The 19,745-nt window shown below is 36.9% G+C and overlaps 1 protein-coding gene across 1 annotated transcript in view; it reads right to left on the bottom strand.

Annotated features, from left to right (window-relative positions):
- The window catches only part of LOC117303095 (inositol 1,4,5-trisphosphate receptor-like), a 112,728-nt gene that overhangs the window by 57,664 nt on the left and 35,319 nt on the right, over positions 1-19,745 (bottom strand). The window contains exons 10-22 of the mRNA XM_033787178.1: positions 18,995-19,090; positions 17,991-18,151; positions 17,039-17,138; positions 16,345-16,505; positions 14,338-14,479; positions 13,160-13,318; positions 12,363-12,535; positions 10,139-10,258; positions 8,102-8,299; positions 7,254-7,505; positions 6,392-6,545; positions 5,474-5,621; positions 2,390-2,404 (exon numbers count right to left, since the gene is read on the bottom strand). Coding sequence (XP_033643069.1) covers positions 2,390-2,404; positions 5,474-5,621; positions 6,392-6,545; positions 7,254-7,505; positions 8,102-8,299; positions 10,139-10,258; positions 12,363-12,535; positions 13,160-13,318; positions 14,338-14,479; positions 16,345-16,505; positions 17,039-17,138; positions 17,991-18,151; positions 18,995-19,090 — 1,879 coding nt within the window. The remainder of the gene's footprint in view (positions 1-2,389; positions 2,405-5,473; positions 5,622-6,391; positions 6,546-7,253; positions 7,506-8,101; positions 8,300-10,138; positions 10,259-12,362; positions 12,536-13,159; positions 13,319-14,337; positions 14,480-16,344; positions 16,506-17,038; positions 17,139-17,990; positions 18,152-18,994; positions 19,091-19,745) is intronic.

Here is a 19,745-nt window from a genome sequence, read left to right as displayed (position 1 = left end):
TTCTCTTGAAATATATTTCCATGAAATGCTTTACTTTTTGAGAAAACAGTAAAACAATATAAATTCTCGATAGCGAGAATTACGGATTTATTTTAAACACATGTCATGACATGGCGAAACGCGCTGATACAAGGATGGGTTTTCCCGTTATTTTCTCCCGACTCCAATGACCGATTGAGCCAACATTTTCACAGGTTTGTTATTTGATATATAAGTTGTGATACACGAAATGTGGGCCTTTGACAATACTGTTTACCGAAAGGGTCCAGTGGCTTTAAAGCCATTATACACTTTCGGTACAATAAAATTAAAAAAAATCACAGATTTACAAATAACTTACAGGGTTTACAGAAGGTAATGGTGAAAGACTTCTCTTGAAATATTATTCCATGAAATGCTTCACTTTTTGAGAAAACATTAAAACAATATCAATTCTCGATAGCGAGAATTACAAATTTATTTTGAACACATGTCATGACACGAGGAAACGTGCGGAAACAAGGGTGGGTTTTCCCGTTATTTTCTCCCGACTCCGATGACCGATTGAGCCAAAATTTTCACAGGTTTGTTATTTTATATAGAAGTTGTGATACACAAAGTGTGGGCCTTGGACAATACTGTTTACCGAAAGTGTCCAATGGCTTTAAGTGAGGCTAACCAAAATATAATTTACGAGAAAAACAGTGTTATCTTGGAATTAAAACTTGGTTAATTAGAACCAATCTCTTGGGTGTTTATCAGGTTACATAAAGACACTTATCAATAAACTGATAAGTTCAATACCCATTCAAAGAAATTCTTAATTTACACCATCATAACATTTCACAATTTTTTCAAATCAGAATGATGAAATATTGATAGAGAAATAGCGAAAGAAAAGTAGAAAAGTAAGAAACATGACAGGAAAGTAGAGAAATAGAAACAATGAAAATAGTGGAACGGCAATCAAAGATTGTATACATCAGCTACAGTACATGCCTGGAGTACTTCTACGTAAGTTTTCACGGCCAATTTCAGCAAAAATAATAATTTGATTTTGTTTTAACAAATTCAAATTCACACATTTTCCCCTGAAACTAGTGTTTCTTTTTAGCTATCAATATATTAATCACCGCCCACTGCAGCCTAATGAAATTGAACACATGATCTCATCTGACCAATGCTAAACTGATGGAATTAAAGTTGGCCGAGAAAACCTATTCAACATCGCATAAAAATCAGTTGATAATTACCACTACCACCATACACACAAAATATTCATTCAGCGATAACAAATAAGATTGTTAGTAAATGGTGATTATTGATGGGAAATAAAGTTACAGTTATATTACCACACAAGTTTTGAGTAAGATTAATTGAAGTTTAGACACCTTGGGGCTTAGTCAAACACAATATTGATTCTGTTTAGTTATGTGCTACATGGTATAGTCGGAAAAACACATGATGGTTGCTCATGAGTTATTATAGTTAATCTGTTGGCAATGAGGGGTTATCCATAGACAATGCAATTCTTATTCAAAAACATTTACTTTAACATGTGTAGAAAACAAAACCATACACTTAAGTATGTTTGAGTTAGACTTGCACAGTCTGCTGACCGAGAGGACGGGGCATTTAGTGTGTATCAAGACACACTCGAGGATTGTCCACTCCTCGAGTAAAAATAGTGTGTGCAATAGATCCCATATTTATGAGCTCAAGTTTCACACTTTTGTTTCCTATTCATATGCTTTTCAAACACACCAGTGAACAAGGATAATGACAACAAAAGGAGACCACCAACATTAGGGCTAAATAGCCCCCCAATAGACCGATCCAGTAGGCTCCGCCCACGACGCATGTGTGAGCAAGAACACATGGGGCTCTCCAATACCTTTCTGCACAACTCTGCTGCGCGCGCCAAGATACGCGCACGCATGTCGGACCTTATTTGTTGGACCTTCGTTGAGTTGTGATTGGTCAATACGCTATGGGGCGGAGCTTAGTGAATTGGTGTATTAATCCAGAGGTCGCAGGTCCAAATCCCACTCTAGTCAACTTTTATTGTTCAACCCCCCAAGTTTTTTCAAACAAATATCTTTCTTAAAACATTTAGTCCTTCACTCATCCAAGGTACTGGATACCCTTGACAATTTTACAATCAGAAAAACAAAAACCAGCATGGTAAAAATGAAAATGGCAAGTTAACTTTGGTGAGAGCATCTATATATTACCTGCAATACCAACCTGGTTATATACAACAGACTGCAACACGATGGCAGCGGTCAACTCTACCACAACAACCATGCAGTATGGGGGTAGCATGCAATGACTCTATTAGGGTGAGGGCAAACAAATAGACCAACAATAGAAGGAGAGGTAGTAGGGGGATGCGAACCGTGTTTCATACCTTGTTTAGGAGGCTCTGTCGGATAGAAGAGTGAAGTGAGAATGAGAATGGAATATTAGGGTGCTGGTTAGAAGGCAGTTTATTTATTCAATAGTTAAGGAGAGGTACGGGGGTGGGGGCCATTGTGAAGGAATTTGACAACCACCGGGACAAATCTTGAACCTTAAAGACTGGATTTTGTTTTAGATATAAAACAGTATGCCGCTTACGGTGAATATTAGTAATTTATTATGAACATTGTTGTTGTCTTTATTTCGACAAAGTTAAAAAGGAAGATTTGGTTTTGTTGGATGCACTTTGGTCACAACACATAGTCATCCATCTACATGTAGGATTTAATACTTTTTTTAATTTCTTCAAAAATGCAGTTCCGTTAGTAACAACCAGTTACACAAGAATATATTACAGTTCAATAACTGTTTGTCATTAAACAGCAAAGATATTCATTTTAAAAAACCAAATTAGGAGAGAACAAAGGCTTTTGATCTAATTTAAAACCAGCTTTGCTTATTAAGGTTCCCAAACTCAACCTCATCCCCAATTTAACTTGATGAACACTTCACCAAATAAAAAGGACAGATTGATAATGTACTTAGAAAATGTAGAACCATGTCGAATTCTCCAGTAGTGAGCTCTATCTTTTTCTTTCACTGGATTCATTTTGTCATTATTTTCATGTTTTCATCGTATTTACTTTTAATTCAAGGTATTTTACATTTTGTGATTAACATATCTGCAAGAATAAGAGTGGAGGGGGGTGGGGGGGGGGTTCCCAGATTAAAGATTAATAAATCAATCACCAGCTTTTAAATTTGAGACGATTAACCCAATTCCAGTTTTAAACTCTTTTTGGTGTTAGTTTATAAACAGAAAAGTCAAATATTATTGTGCTTCAAAAGCTTCTAGACATGCCTGGATTTGTCAAATTCCATCACAAAGGCAGCTCTATTGTATCATATTGCTATTATCGGTAATGACATCACAATGACATCACAATGACATCACTCTAACATCTATCGGCATTTCATCATGTGAGCTATAAATATTGCATTGAAACAAATGTTTTGATTCAATCTAATGGCTTCAAAAATTCATTGCTGTAAAGATGATTCTAACTGCATTCATTTACATACACAGTCACACATGAATAAAACATTGGATCTTAATGTGCACGACATTTGAACATCTTTTGTGAGAATTATTTGCAAAAAACAGTTAGTGGCCTGTTGTTTCTATCCTAGCAGAGTCTTTCTACAGGGCTAAATAACACAACAAACATGAACGGGTAACTAAACTATAACCTGTTCATGTTTGTTGTGTTGTCATTTAGCCTTCGAGAAAGACTCTGCTAAGGTAGAAACTTCAGGTCACTACCTATGTTTTGCATTTAGACCACAGGTCCTTTGGGTTGGTAAGCAGTTTGGAACAGCTAGTTCTATTTTCACATTTTTCGATGATCAATGAAACAGTTTTAAACGCATGAACGGAGCATGGAAACTAGTCATGAAGCAGTTTTGGTTTTTTTTTTACCAAGAAAGCAAATGTATAAGATTTCATCAGCAACATGCAAATTTGATTTAATGATACTAGTTTTCAGGCTTGCTCAGTTTGCTTTCATGCATTTTGAACAAATCATGGAGCACTGCCAGCAAACAATAATTATTATTTCACCTTGTTTACATGCAACTGATCTGATTATTTTAAATGTAGCGGTAGTATTTTGAACCAACAACCAAAAGTGTTTTATTAACAAAAGGAAGATTATTTACAATTAATTAGCGGTTTGTATTGCATGAGAGGGATTTCCATTATAATTTAATCTATCCAAAACCACAAACAGTGCATGGTGAACTAGTCTCTGCCAACAGAAGGTACAACAATGTGTTTTTTTTATAGAATGAACTCTTTTGAAAATTGGGACAGTTTTGAGAGAATACGTTTTATGCAAATTAATGTAACTTACTTTATCCAATACATGCATACCTATTACTCATAGGTGAATAAATTCCAAAGACAAGGGATCTATCAGATTTGTGTTTTTATTAATTTTAACAAGAACCCAATTAGCAGCTATGACTCTTTTCTTGAAAGATATAATTGAATATGTTGGTTCGTTTTCTGAGTTTGCAATTTGAAAACCACAAGTTTTTTCAAATAGAGAGTATTACATCTTTTACCAAGAAGAAAGAACAAACTATATCTTCACCATGCAAACACCTCAAACTTTAATTCCATTCAGTTTTTGAGAAGGAAAAAAAACCAAAACACATGTTGTACTTTCATATTCAACTTCTGATTTCTAACCTGAAAAAACGGTGTGGATAAAACACTTTTACACATCACACAACTTTGCATCTCACATAACAAAAGAAAGTACCCTTCAAAATCAGTGTTAAGTGCAGCAGGTATTTTTAGGGTCGGGGTAAGACAGTAAACTGCTCCGATTATCCAATCAGATATCCACCATAGAAGCAACAGCTGGACCCAATTTCATAAAGCCTGTAACCACAAAATTTGCTAAGCACAAAATAGCATTGCTTAGAGGAAACAGGTTACTAGCCGAAACTTGCATTGTTGTGGCTGCACTGCAAACAACTGGGATGTTAAATTGATTCTTTTGGTATTCTAATATGACAACATCGACACGGTGTTAATTTCACCAACGATATAGTAATGTGGATAAACAACACCATGTCGGTGTTGTCACATATAGATACCAGGAAGAATCAATTTAACACCCCAGTTTTTGCAGTGTGGTGCCCCATTCATTTTCTGCTCAGCAAAGAAATTTGTGAAACAGTATTTTCTGCTTAACAGCTTTATAAAATTGAGCTCTGTTCTCCAACTGTATACATTTCATTGAAAAGTCTTCAAAGTCATGTATACAGTGCTAACAACACATCGGTGTCATGGGTAAAATACAAACTTAATATTTTTCTTTTCATGTCAAACATCATTTACTTGTTATTTTTATGAGCTGTGTAAATGTCTCTCATCCTACCTTCAAAATACTTGCTGCATTATACACAATGTAACACAAACAAAATGCAGTGTGTGAAACAAAAGTTTGAGCATAATACTGACCTATATCTGCCTTCGGGTCCAGTTTACCCAGAGGCAGTCCAGTGGCTGGAGTACAGTCTAGAATGGACAATAACGTCTTGGTCAGTCGAAGGAGCTCGCTGAAGCTGTAGAAACCAAAGTAGATCAGGTGCTTGGCAAGGTTCACCACCTGAAGATGTTCAATTGTTCAATACATCAGCATTTGTTGTAATGCGTAAATTCATTCTTAGAATCAGAACACACAGTTTACTGCGACAATTATAGCCTGTTTAACTGTTAACCAAAAATTCATTGGGCTTCCCTCAAATGCAGAGATCAAAAATATTAAAGTATATAGCACGTAAAAGAACCCAGTGCACTTATCGCTAAGAGAAGGTGGTCGCCCCGGTGTTCCTGGCTTTGGCTGCTGAATGTGCCGTAGCACCGTGTATAGGTGCTATATATATTTGGGTCTCAGAATTCATAACTTCACTAACCTATCCTTCTGTAAAAATGTATTAAGCGCCTTGAGTACCTTGTTGGTAGATAAGTGCGCTATATAGACTTTGATATTATTCTTACCTTTGTTAATTACTGAATCGTATTGGGACAAACTATGCTTGGGTTCAATTTCATGGATCTGTTTATAGCAGCAGAATTCTATACTTGCTGTGCTTTGTAAAATATTCACATTTCTCAACGCAGAATTTTGAAGTAAGCAGTGCCATGAACTTGGGCTTGATCAGTGCTTAATTATGAATGTAACGTTATAACCAGAAGCAAATAATATATGGCTAAGCACACTTAGCAGAATAAGGTTACCAGCCAAAATGCACCGTCATGTATGCCTACATTGTTTGTGACTGGTGCCCTGCTTGAATTTGATTAGCAGAAAAATTTCCTTTGCCACATTTTCTATTCTACAGCTCTTTAACATTGGCACTAGATTAGCCAACCTACCTCAAAGGTGAGTTTATTCTGCTCCTTATCAGTGAAAGACCATGAAGCGGACACTACGTTGCACAGATAGTCCTCAACAAACTTGATGGTCTGAGCAAACTTATGCTGGGTGTCCTCCTTACCAGTGTGGCTGATGTTGTTGGAACTGTCGTAACTGTGTTACATCAAAATCAATGTTATCAATTACATTAGGTATCTACATCAGAGCAACAATGACTAAAGCAAGCTATAGTCGAAATGTTGAGATCAATTCAAGAACCGACTCCGCGTTAGTGCAGTTAATTATGATTCTATAAACTAAAGTAGCAGTCCATGCCAATTTCCTACACCTTCCGCCCGGGTAGTAGTTAAAAGCAGGACAGTTCTTTTCAGAACTGAGAAGTCTCCCGAAAATCCGATAAATCTACTCCGCGGTAGAAGAATAAAGAAAGACAGTTCTCTTAAAGAACTCTACCTTGCAGGTAGATACACACATGGTGTTACCGCAAACCAAATAATATGTTGATACCTCACCAAACAGTGCCTCAAATCCTAACATGCATACACTATACATTCACTCACTCATTTACAGTGATCTGTGTAGGGATCTCAAACCACATTCTTGCCCGAAATGAATATTCATGTTTTCAATTAATATTTATGTTTTGAATGAATAATCATGTAGATTGACTTACTCATCTATAGTAACCTGTGTAGGGATCTCAAAACCACTCTAGCTTGAAATGAATATTCCTGTTATTGAATGAACATTCATATAGCATCACTTACTCATCTATAGTAATCTGTGTAGGGATCTCAAAACCACTCTAGCTTGAAATGAATATTCCTGTTATTGAATGAATATTCATGCAGATTCACTTACTCATCTATAGTAATCTGTGTAGGGATCTCAGACCACAGTCTTGCATATTTGACGGGTGTAACCTGTTCTTGTGGGTCTCGATCGACGTGCATATGAAGCATGAGTCTCGTGAATGAAGCTCGGAGGTCATAGGGTAATGTCTCATCAGACATACAGCGCAGGATCAGATCTATGTCTAACTGCGGACCAATCTGATTGATAGCCAGGTACTGACGATCTAAACACATCTGGGAGAATAGATCTAACTGGTATCTGTAATAAATAACACATGAAGGAGTTTTTTTTATTTCTAAACTGTTTTTTTATATGACAAATCGTGTAACATCACAAGGCCGGATGGCCATTTTACGATTTGGGCTTCATTTAACTGATTTGGGCTTTTGACCCAAATCAACTGTCACCAGGGGCACGTTGCCATCTGCTTTGTATTTGCCTTTTCTACAATGTATGTATTTCTTTTTGCCGAGTCTGTAAGAAATAAATGTTTCCTGTCTGTGACAGGGAGATATCACTGCTCCTGGGGCTGTGAATTCCTTCACTCAGTACATGTACTTATGTATGTAAGAATAAAATGGTATTTTGAACTGAGGGTGAACAAATAATTAACCAAATTGCAGTGAAAATAAAAAAATTAAGATTTGATTCTAATAGTTGACAGTTGTAAAACACTTCACCAAAACACTTCACCTAATAAGACCTTTTGTGTTCCATGAAGCTAAACAAATCTGCAAGTTTTAGTAGTCCAATGCGACTATGGCTTAAGATTTAAAAGTTAACAAGGATTTTAAAAAGTTTGCTGAAAGGGTAATTTAGCCATGTGTCACAACACCATGGTTTAAATTCCTAACCTGTAATACTTCAAGATGTTAGAATCCTCCTTGACATTCTCAGCAGCTCCCATCGCTAACTCTCGGATACTCTTAGACTTGCTGTTATTCTTCCAGAATAAGACAACCTCCTCCTCCTCTTCTATGGTATAGACTGGCTCTGTGCTACCATCGTCTGCTTCCACCTCCATCTCAACTTCCATCTGGGTTCTTACCAACCTGGATGACAGGAAGTAAGCACTTTATGATTGAAGGGGGTTTCTCATAAAAAAAGCGAGACCTCAACATAATCCTTTAAAAACATTTTTGCCATTTCTTCTTTCCAAACGTACTACAAACATTTTTCCATGTAACACGTTTTCCATGAAGTGGTTGAATATTAAGCATTTTGACTGGTCTAAGTGCAATATAAGAAAGCTACAGTTAAGATGGAGTTTGATCCAATCAAGTTACGGCCGAGTGTCACGGCCCAGTGGTTAAGAGCATCGAATTCAAGTTCTGGTGCTAATTCACCGGAGTGTGGGTTCGAATCCCGGTCGTGACACTTGTGTCCTTGAGCAAGATACTTTACTATAATTGCTTCTCTTCACCCAGGGGTATAAATGGGTACCTGCGAGGGTAGAGGTTGATATTGTGAATGACAAGCTTTCGGAGCGCCACGGCAGCTCGGGGCTGTATACTCCCTAATGGGAGCTGAGAAAGATTAAAGGGATGTTTATTGGCCCAATGACCAGGGGACTAATGTAAAGCGCTTTGATACGGTTTATTGTGAAATGCGCTATATAAGAATTTGTTATTATTATTAAGTTAAGTGGTCAAATGAAGTGTGTATACATACCCATTTTTATTTTACATAACATTTGCCAGTAAGATACCCAAACATTGGGAAAATCATATACAGAACTTTCACAGTACTACATGCATAAGGTTAGATGCATTCTCCACATGATATAACCGCAGTGGATGATATAGAATGGTCAGACAGTAAGAGGGTCAATAACCACAGTGGATGATATAGAATGGTCAGACAGTAAGAGGGTCAATAACCACAGTGGATGATATAGAATGGTCAGACAGTAAGAGGGTCAATAACTTAAAGGGAAGGTTCACGTTTGGTAATTACTCAAAAACAATAATAACTTAAAAACTGACTTGGTCACGAGCATTGGAGAGCTGTTGATAGTATACAAATATTGACTGCTTCGAGTGCTATGGTTAAAACTATGACTCCCGAGGTGATCCCTGGATCGTTCTATTTTCCCGAGGCGAAGCCGAGGGAAAACAAAACGCTCCGGGGATCACCGAGGGAGTCATAGTTTAAACCACTGCACGAGTAAAAGCAGCCAATATTTGTTTTATAACACCCCAAACATTTCTAAATACTGAACTATTAAGTTACAGACCTGAATGCTACAATCCACAGACGGCGCGAATACAGACTGCGAAAACTTTTACTAATGTAGTGCCATGTAATCCGAAATGATTACAGACTATTAATTTATCATCCTCGTACACACAACGGACGTCTGGGTACTGCCCGCCGTGTGCTAGTCTTTCGGACTAGCGCACGGCAAACCGATGCACTATCACACGGCCGTGGTCTAGCAAAATTAAGACATATCATGTGACACGCTCTAAACCAATGAAAAGGTAGAATATTGGTAAGGGATGTTATAACATTAAACATTGTGGGAAAAGACTCTCTCTGAAGTAGAGTAGTTTTTGAGAAAGAAGTAATTTCTCACTAAAATAACAAAAGACTTCTAGCTAGAAGTCTTTTATTCCTATCTGAATGCACACAAATTCATCCAACAAGGGTGTTTTTTCTTTCATCATTTTCTCGCAACTTAAATGACCGATTGAGCCAAAATTTTCACAGGCTTATTATTTTATGCTTATGATGGGATACACCAAGTGAGAACACTGGTCTTTGACAATTACCAAACGTGTACCATGCCTTTAAAGTTGACTTTCAATATTTCAATTAATTCGTCACCAAACACAATAGTTCATGTCAGGCCTACTGGATGAACAAAAAAAAACTTCTACAAATCTTACTTTGTTTCGATGAGTATATCGGAGTTTCTGTCATTGAGTACTGATTTACAGATGAGTTCCTGAGTGACAGGAATAGCCTGGTTATTCGATACACAAAGATCGGAAAGATACTCCAAGAACCTGAGGAAATAAAGTACACAAAACAAAAACCATCAAATAAGATTTGGGATATCACTGGGTATGATGATGGTTGTGTTTTATCTTCATACGCCCTTTTCATACTATTCTATTTTCCACGGTTGACCCAGGGAAATAAATTTCTCGAAAACATGGCCCACACCACTCTGCAAATGTGAAAATCTTCAGGACATCAAGTTAAATGTCAATAATAATAAAATAAATAATAATACTATGTATTTTTAATGCGCCAAATCAATCTAAAAAGATGTTCATGGCACAGCAGAGACAATGTAAACAAAACAATAATGAATATGAACAAAACCAGTGAACGATAATTAGAACAAAAACATGAGGGAAACCACGCCCAGGCCTGCAGCATTGAGCAAATCAAAGACCCACCAAAGCCGATCTCACTATAACGAGAACGTGCAGGCCAAGCCAAGCGATACCGGACACACACTAAAGCATAATATTAAAAATCAATATGCAATAAATTATGGAAAACATACAAAAATTAACAATAGAAAGCAACAAACCTATGCATTTAAGAATTACATCTTGAAAAGGTGAGTTTTGTGGGAATTTTTTAACTTGTGAACATTGGAAATGTTGGTTCCAGAGAGAAGATCTAGCAACCTCTGTTTTCTCTGTTTTCTCCCTGTTTATTATTAGGGAGCATCCTTGGATAATTTTGTGAGAAGAATGTCCAAACATTTTCCACTATTTAAACAGCAGTATATTTGCCATTTAGAAGGGTCGCCAGAGTTGCAGAAGAGGGTACGTGTAGTTCATTCCTAATCAAACAGACACTTAGTCTTAACGTTTTATTTATTCAAACATACACCAGTCTGATTTTGTTTAATGCAACACTGCACTTTTTTTTGTAATGTATTTTTAAGGAATTTAATTCCATTTCAGTGTAGTTTAGTTCAGTTTATAATTAATTTGCTTTTTATTTATTATTAAGTTTATTGTATTTCATGCCAGACAGTACATTGAATTTAATTGCTCATTGTATCGCCTTTTATTGGTTTATCTTAATTAATTTTTTATTGCTTTTGAATTTTGTAATTAATTTGTTTTATTGCATGCAAAACTGCACTTTATTGTAGTATATGTTTTATTGCAAATTTTTTATTTTTTTTTATAGTCTTTTTGCCTTTTTTTTGGATTCCGATAATTTTTTATGACAAACTAAACTATATTTCATTATGTTTTTGCCAGAAATAGCGAGCATTCTTATTTACAGGTTTCCTCAGGCGTGCAAGTTAATCACCAGAAATGTATAATAATTCTAATAATGCAACTAACTACCACTACTCATAATTACTCAAGAAAAAGCTAATCAATTTTAAGCAACCTATCCCTCCTTTGTCAGACCCATATACTTTGACCCACAACCACATCATTGTTTTATAAATTGGAACAGGCTAACTCCATTCTGCACGCCCCATTCTGCTCCGCCCCATTCTGCACGCGCGTTCAATATGAAGTTTTCGTGGAGTTTGTGTTTATTGAATGCTGCGCGATGCTGTTTTGTCAACTTAGAAAATGGCCGCATGTCGGGCCGCGTGTATTGGCCAGTGCACCCTTTAGTTCTTATATATAACTCTATGGCTAACTCAGAGAGGTGTGCGGTAACACCATGTTCTGAAAAGTGCCAACTCAATATTTCGATCAGTATGCTTTCATCCTCTCCGTCTTCAGGCTTTTTTTGATGGGATGTGATAAGCTGTCAAGAAAAACCTGAACTGTGATGAGTGCAAAGAGTGAAAGCTTGTGAGCGTGAAAGCTTCCGAGTGCAAAGCCTGCTTAAGTACATTTATCTTTGGTTTTAAAAGCCCTGCTCTGCAATCTGGGGTTTGCCGCAAGATTTTGTTTGTGCATTTTCTTAGTAATTTGATCTTAGTGATAAAATATTTATATATAAAAAAATGTTTTTGAATATTAAAACGTTTTTGAATATTTTGTTTAACCTAATTATTATTATTATTATTATTATTTTCTTTTTTTTTTTGGGGGGGGGGGGATTACAAAAAAAGGTAATTATCGGTTAAAAATGGATAAATCACATCCCTGAATCATCACAAACTGTTAGACTAACCTGCACTCTCCATTCTTGCGTACTAGATTGACGAATGTCTCAATCTCAGTAGCTGTGATGTGCTTCTCAAGGAGTTTACGATTGTTGTGTAGCAGAGCGGTAATGGTGTCTTCAGCAAGAACATCATAACCAATCTGCTTCTGCATGAAGCCAAACTGCTTAGCGATGTATTCCTGTCAAGACAAACAAACTATGTTGTTTATCTTCTAGTTCAGGGATGAGAGTAGAGAGGTTTAAAAGTAGTTACACTAAAGGCACTGGACTTTGTTGGTAGTTACTAAAAAAAAATTATTAGCATAATAACTCACTTGGTAACAAGCAATGGAGAGCTGTTGATAGTATATTATTGATCAGTATTTAAGACGTTGACATTGTTTTTATTAACTTGTGTAAATCTCATCTTTTAAAATGGTTGTTTAACTATTTTTTTGCCAGCTTTATGTATCTAGATTTCCTTAAATTAATTTACTGTGTAATCCTTTGTTTGTATAAATTTTGTCTGGTCCAGACTTTTATTGTTGTGCTTTTCCAGCGCCTTGAGGTGAATTTCTCTTTACTATCATTATTATTATTATAAAACAAATTGAGAAACGTCTGTCTCTGAAGTAACATAGTTTTTGAAAAAGAGGTTGTTTCTTTATCTAATAATAACAGGCCTGAAGCTTTTCGTAGGCATCTGAAAGCACACAAATTTGTTCAACAAGGGTGATTTTCTTTCATTATTCTAGATTATTTTTAAGGGCTACAATTGGGGTGCACCCTTATGTCTAGTGAATAAAGAGGATCTTGATCTTAACCTGATTCTTCCTGTAGGCTTGCTGAGACAATCTTAGGATGCGATAGGAGATACGGCAGATGTGACGATACGGAGCGTGTCTTGGATCGGCTAACTCCTCCATCTTCAACATCGCTCCATCTCCGTTATCAGTGAAGGGAGCTTTTAGAATCTTGAAGATCTGACGAAAGAAATAACAAGAAACTAAAAAGCATGTACATACGAAGTAACCCTTACTAATAAAGTTACGGATACAACCATGTGTGAATCTCTGTTGGCAACAGTGTGGCTCTAAAAGAGATGAATACATGGTTGTACCAGCAAGTTCACTGATTATAATTAGTTCTAATTTTCTACACAATGCAAACAAGTAAAACATCACTCAAAGGTAATTTCATTTTTGTACCATTGTACAATTGTATTACACTGACAGTAAAAGTTATTGGTGTTAACATACATGTACACCTGCAACAGCTTATGTTTCTTTTGTCTTTTCCTTTTTTGGTTTTATTCACCAAATAAAAAGACAAGGGACTAAACATTATTTGGTTAACAATGTTTACAATAATACAACACTTTTGTAAAAAGTTTGATATGAGAGATCACCTAACATTACAAGGACAGATGGCCAGTTCAAGGTGAGGGGCTATATTTAACTGATTTGGGCTATCAACCCAAATCAACTGCCACCTAGGGCACGTTGCCAGCTACTCCTGGGGCTGTAACAGGGTTACCTCCTTCACAGCCCATAATGATGTAGGCATTGGTATCATCCACTAGGAACCTGGCTGGTAGAGCGGAGAGCACTAACTTTGAAGCAATTATGGTAAAGTTCCTTGCTCAAGTGTCATGAGCGGGAAATCAAACCCATACTCTGCTGCTGACAACACCAGAGCTCGAGTCGGGTGAACAAGACTGCTCGGCCAGAACACAAAATAGCATGTACTCCTGCAACAGCAGTTTTCCCCCTATTGACCCAATTCACCTGCATCATCATCAGAAATATCTTGGAACCGCCATACTGGTGGGCAATGTAACTGTGGGTTATTCAGTGAAGTAAGCATTTTAGGCGACGCGGCGTGTACTCGTAAACCTAATTGCCAACCAAAATGGTGAGCGTGGCAGTCGCCGCGTGTGACGTGCGTGCAAGGGGTCAAAATTTGACAGAGGTAGCTTACTGCAGTAATGAATTTGCTTTACCTGTTTTAGGATATCTTGTTCTCTCATGAGTTTCTGTCTGTCTCTATCAGGGTTCTGAACCACTACACACAATGCATCACCTCCATTATTAGGCAACATGGAAACAAAATACACCAAGTCTGTCAACAGCTGAGTCACAAACCTATACAAAAGGTGAAGTGAAATACATCAATTAAAGGGAAGGTACACATTTGGTAATTACTCAAAACAAATATTAACTTAAAAACCGACTTAATACCGAGCATTGGAGAGCTGTTGATAGCATAAAACATTGTGGGAAACGACTCCCTCTGAAGTAACATAGTTTTTGAGAAAGGGGTAATTTCTCACTAAAATAATAAAAGACTTCTAGCTAGAAGTCTTTTATTCCAATCTGAAAGCACACAAATTCGTCCTCCAAAAGTGTTTTTCTTTCATAATTTTCTCGCAACTTCGATGACCAATTAGGCCCAGATTTGTACAGGCTTGTTGATTTATGCTTATGATGGGATACACCAAGTGAGAACAATGGTCTTTGACAAGTACCAAAAGTGAACAGTGCCTTTAAAGGTATATCATTGGTTATTTCAATGAGCTAAGCTCTGAATATGTCATTCGCTGTATAATAACAGTTTAAACATTTTTAAAAAATAGTAAAAATGTTAAGTTTTTTTATTTTATTATTTTGACTAATAATTGCAAAAATATTAACAAACAGTTATTTGAGTGTTTAGAAATTTCTAATTGCCGAACTTGAGATGACATTGTTCTCTGGAGGTTGGTCACAGGTATGATATTTAGAATCAGAGAGCTTTCAAATGGAAATATTTCTTTTGAGGATTGGTACTGGTATGAACTTAAGAATCAGTGAGCCTTCAGATGGAAACATTTCTCTTGAAATTTGGTTCTTGTAAGGAACTTAGAATCAGTGAGCTTTCCGATTGAAATATTTGTCTTGAGAACTGGTACGATAACTGAGCTTTCAGATTTAAACAAATAATTTTCTTGTTCTGAGTAAACGCTTCTATCATGAGGTCAATACAAGCCCATAATGAACTAAAATGTCAAAGGGTAACACAAATGTTTGTAATGATATTTTAAAACCACAAAACAGAAATTTAGTTCATTGATGAACATCAAAGGGCATATCAAGAGAATAGACTAGAGTGTGTTAGGCTGTATGGATGTAGAACATTGTTTACACAAAGGTTTGACAGGTAATGTTAGGGTTCTCCCATTCACAAGCTGGAGTATTAGGCAAATATGTGCAGTTTGCGTGCTGATGTGCACAAAATATTTTAACTTGTTATTTATTTTTTATTTAAAAAAAAAACATCAAGAGAAAAACATCCTGAAGACGTTGTCGCAATCCAGCAACCTTCAGCCAAACTTCATGTGCCCTTTATTTCATTTGTAATCAAGTTCAAGATTTAAATACAGATACACTAATGGAAACATAAATATCAGAGTTGAAGGTCAGAGAGTAGGTCTGGCAGAGGAATCAAGGATACGTTTCGAGCACTGTACTTAAAGCCTTATTAAACAGGATGTAGCTATTGGAATGTCAATCTCAATCAGAAAATAATTACATCAAACTGATAATCGGGTCAGGTCCAATGTAGGTCAAGACTTTGGCCCAATTTCATAAAGCCGGTTCGCAGAAAATTCTGCTTTGCACATTCCTTTGCTAAACAAGAAATGGGTGGGGTACCAGTCACAGAAATGGTAAATATATGGTATTTTCACTGGTAACCTATATCTGCGCAAGTTTTTTTGTGCCTGCAGGCTTTGTGAAATTGGTGCTTACTGAATGAAAATGACAGAAAAATGCAAATCTATCGTGAATGTGCATGCTGGCTGCCTAATTCTTTTGCTAAACTGAGAAATACGCTTACACTCAAGCAAATTATTATTCTGTAGTTAACACAAGTATCTGTTTACCGTGAAGCAGCACTATGAAATTGGCCCCTGTTTATCGAGAATCTCTTCTTCTTTTTTTAAGCCCTCCAAGAAGCCTGACTAACTAACCTTCTTTCATTCTGTGTAATAGAGCTCTTCTCTAGCTTGGAAGCGATTGCTGACAGCACCTTGTTTGCATCATTAGCAAAGTCTAGATCCCTGACTTCAGCAGGAGGTACAGGGATAATTGCAAAAGCCTCACGATCTTCACGTATCTGTGCAGTACCAACCTGGAGAACAATCACATCAGAATTGAGAAAATACACAGTTTTTAGAGTGCTGAAATAAATGAAAACAAACTCAAGAGTGCTAAAACAAATAATATACACCAAAGAAACACACCCCTGTAATCCCTAATCGCAACCAAAACATATTGTGAACATAGTTTTCAATTCCCTGCACCAAAAATGGTGGAACAAGGTCCGTCTACACATCAAACAAGACTCTTCTCAAACCATTTATTGCATTTTATACCACAGGTACTTTTGCAACACCTGTATGTATTTTTTTGTTTTAATGTTACTGGTTTTGAATGTCTGTCACACACAATATGCGCCTGCAACCGTGGACCTCATATTGTCCCTCTTGAGTTAAAATCTTACTTTTTGGCAACAGCTCCCATTGGTTTTGTACATATTTTCCAACTGTGGACCTTTCCCGAACCGTGGACTCTATTGTCCTCTTTTGTTAATTGTCCCCGGTTTGAATGTGTATACCTACATTTGTACTCACACAAACTGCCTTTATCAGAGGCAGAACATACCTTAAGCATAACAGGTTTATCCTCTCCCTTGTCCAATGGAATGGATGTACTATGCACCCAAGTATTAGTACAAAGGTGACGCAGGCGAACATAAGAACTCCTGTACAAAAAGAAAAGAGTTTTAAGAATCATGACAAATAATGACTACGATATAAGTTGATTCAGTAGACCCATCATAAGAAATACATGTAAGAATTAGGGGGAAAAGGTGTGTGGCATTCTCCCTTAACAGTGGTCTGCCAGGTGCGTTTAGGTGCTTGATTTCGAGACCTCAAATTCTAAATCTGAGGTATCGAAATCAAATTTGTGGAAAATTACTTCTTTCGTGAAAACTACTCCACTTCAAAGGGAGCCGTTTCTCACAATGTTTTATACTATCAACCTCTCCCCATTACACGTTATGCTAGTCAATATTTTGAGTGATTACCAATAGTGTCCATTGCCTTTAAAACACCTCAGGAACAGTCAAAATTTGTAAAAACCTTATTTTGTGCACAACATTTTTGTACATACTAAAATAAAATAAAAATTATAACTGTTTCGTGAATTGTTAATGTTTGTATATATTACATATTTATATCTATCATTCAAAACTGTTTCCCCCTAATGGTTGGTGATATTGAAATGAAATAAAAAATTAAAAAATATATAAATCTGTGGAAGTGCTTCCCATTAGTAATGTAAAACAGTGATTGTTCCCATGGGTGACTTTGGAGGGCTAGGTGACAGCAGACTTACCAGATTTTCCATTGTTTACGTAGGTCTGAGCATGCGCACATTAATGAAAACAATGGCTGTACCTAGTAAGTCTGCTACCAACCTAGTGCCTCAAAAGGCCCACACTACGATTGCCAGACAGATGACAATGTTGTCAGGAAACCACATGCAAACCACACTTTATGTCAGTGAAATACATGACAGCTTAAGATAGGAATCTTATCATGCTACACACCGTGGCACCATTGAGTCACCTCCCTGCAGAGTCGTTGGATCCAGCTCAAATATGGAAGCGATATCATTGCCATGGTTAATGGGCACCACTTGGTATACAGTGCCACCATGGGGTCCACGAAGCTTCTCTCGTGTAGTGTCTTTAGCTGAATCATTGTCAGCCTAAGATATGGAAAGAATCATTGTGGGAGATTTAGATAAAACCACTCTATAAAGTATATTTTATAGGACGCCCTTAGAAACATCTTGAACAATACAGGGCTTGATCTTCACACCGGACCACCCGCCCGAGGCCAGTGATTTTGGTGTCGGGCCAGTAAACTCAAGACAAGACAAGTCCGGTGATCTTGTTTGTTTTTTCTTTCGTAATTCAACATCTTTGTTTCAATCCTGCCGAGTTTCACCCATAAAATAGAAGAGATAAATCTTCTCTTAGTAACCTTGTTTAAAAATAAAACAGTTCTCATTTTGATTCTAGTCTCTTCTCATTTTGATTCTAGTCTCTTCTCATTTTGATTCTAGTCTCTTCTCATTTTGATTCTAGTCTCTTCTCATTTTGATTCTAGTCTCTTCTCATTTTGATTCTAGTCTCTTCTCATTTTGATTCTAGTCTCTTCTCATTTTGATTCTAGTCTCTTCTCATTTTGATTCTAGTCTTGTAAATAAAATGTTGACAAAATCTTTGTTTGAAGGTGCCAGTCAGAAAGTATTCAACCTGTAACTGCAATAGACCGCTCAAATATCTGCCCTACAAGATGGCGACTGCTTGCGTGTGCGTGGGTGTGTGCGTGCATATGCCGTAGAAATCAAACGGGGAATGCTGCGTGACACGTGCTTCATTGATGTACGCGTTTGGACGCGCATTCGGTTTGACCTACAAGATGGCGACTTTCATTGCAACAAAGGGGGTTATTCAATACGGTCTATATAACCATGAACCGTTACTGACCCTTTTCCAAATTGGAATTTAAAATGAAATATTCACTTTGAACAATAAGTGTTTACCTCTGCAGCCAGGTATTGTCCAGTTGCAAGATGCTTGAACCTGAAGAGGCTATTCCAGTGACCGGCGCCACCACGGCAGGGATCGTGTTGTACAACCTGGTATATCAATCACAACAAACACATCATAAAGTTAGGTTTTATACAATTCCAACCCAATAGTAGCAGGGGTCAAAATAACCCACGGCACCCACAGCAATTGCCGTGGTGCCCTGTGCTTTTTCTGTTCGGCTTTTCCTGTAAACTCATGTCCCAAGTTAATGCTTTGTTTCACTGCTAATTTCAACAAATTAAAAATAATATGAAATTGTATTTCTTTGGGTCTTTTTATATCCAAGAATTAATAGAACACAAAATAAGAACAATTATTTCACATGAAAATACAGTCTTCATTCGATTTGTTTTTGAGAATGTGAGACTTGCACAATCTATAAACAGGAAAACAGCACATTGATCTTCTTGTTTTTAATTGAAGTAATTGTTGTCTGATCAACCTCAGTTGAATGGATTAGGAACTGGACAGGCTCTAACAGTGAAAGAAGGGAGAACTCAATCAAATTAAATGTGCACAATCGGTCCCTTCAGTTGTCATGGTGACCTGTATCATACACTGTACATGTTTAATGTAGTTTACTGGCCATTTAACCCTTTAGAGACCATATCGGCGGCAAGCCGCTTGTACCAATGCCCAGGGCGGCCGAAAAATGGCAGCAATATTTTCTAAACTTTTGCTCGAACTATAGGGTAAAAGAAA

This window comes from Asterias rubens, chromosome 2 (assembly GCF_902459465.1).
Source record: "Asterias rubens chromosome 2, eAstRub1.3, whole genome shotgun sequence".
Lineage (NCBI taxonomy): Eukaryota > Metazoa > Echinodermata > Asteroidea > Forcipulatida > Asteriidae > Asterias > Asterias rubens.
This window is presented reverse-complemented; position numbering and strand designations above follow the sequence as displayed.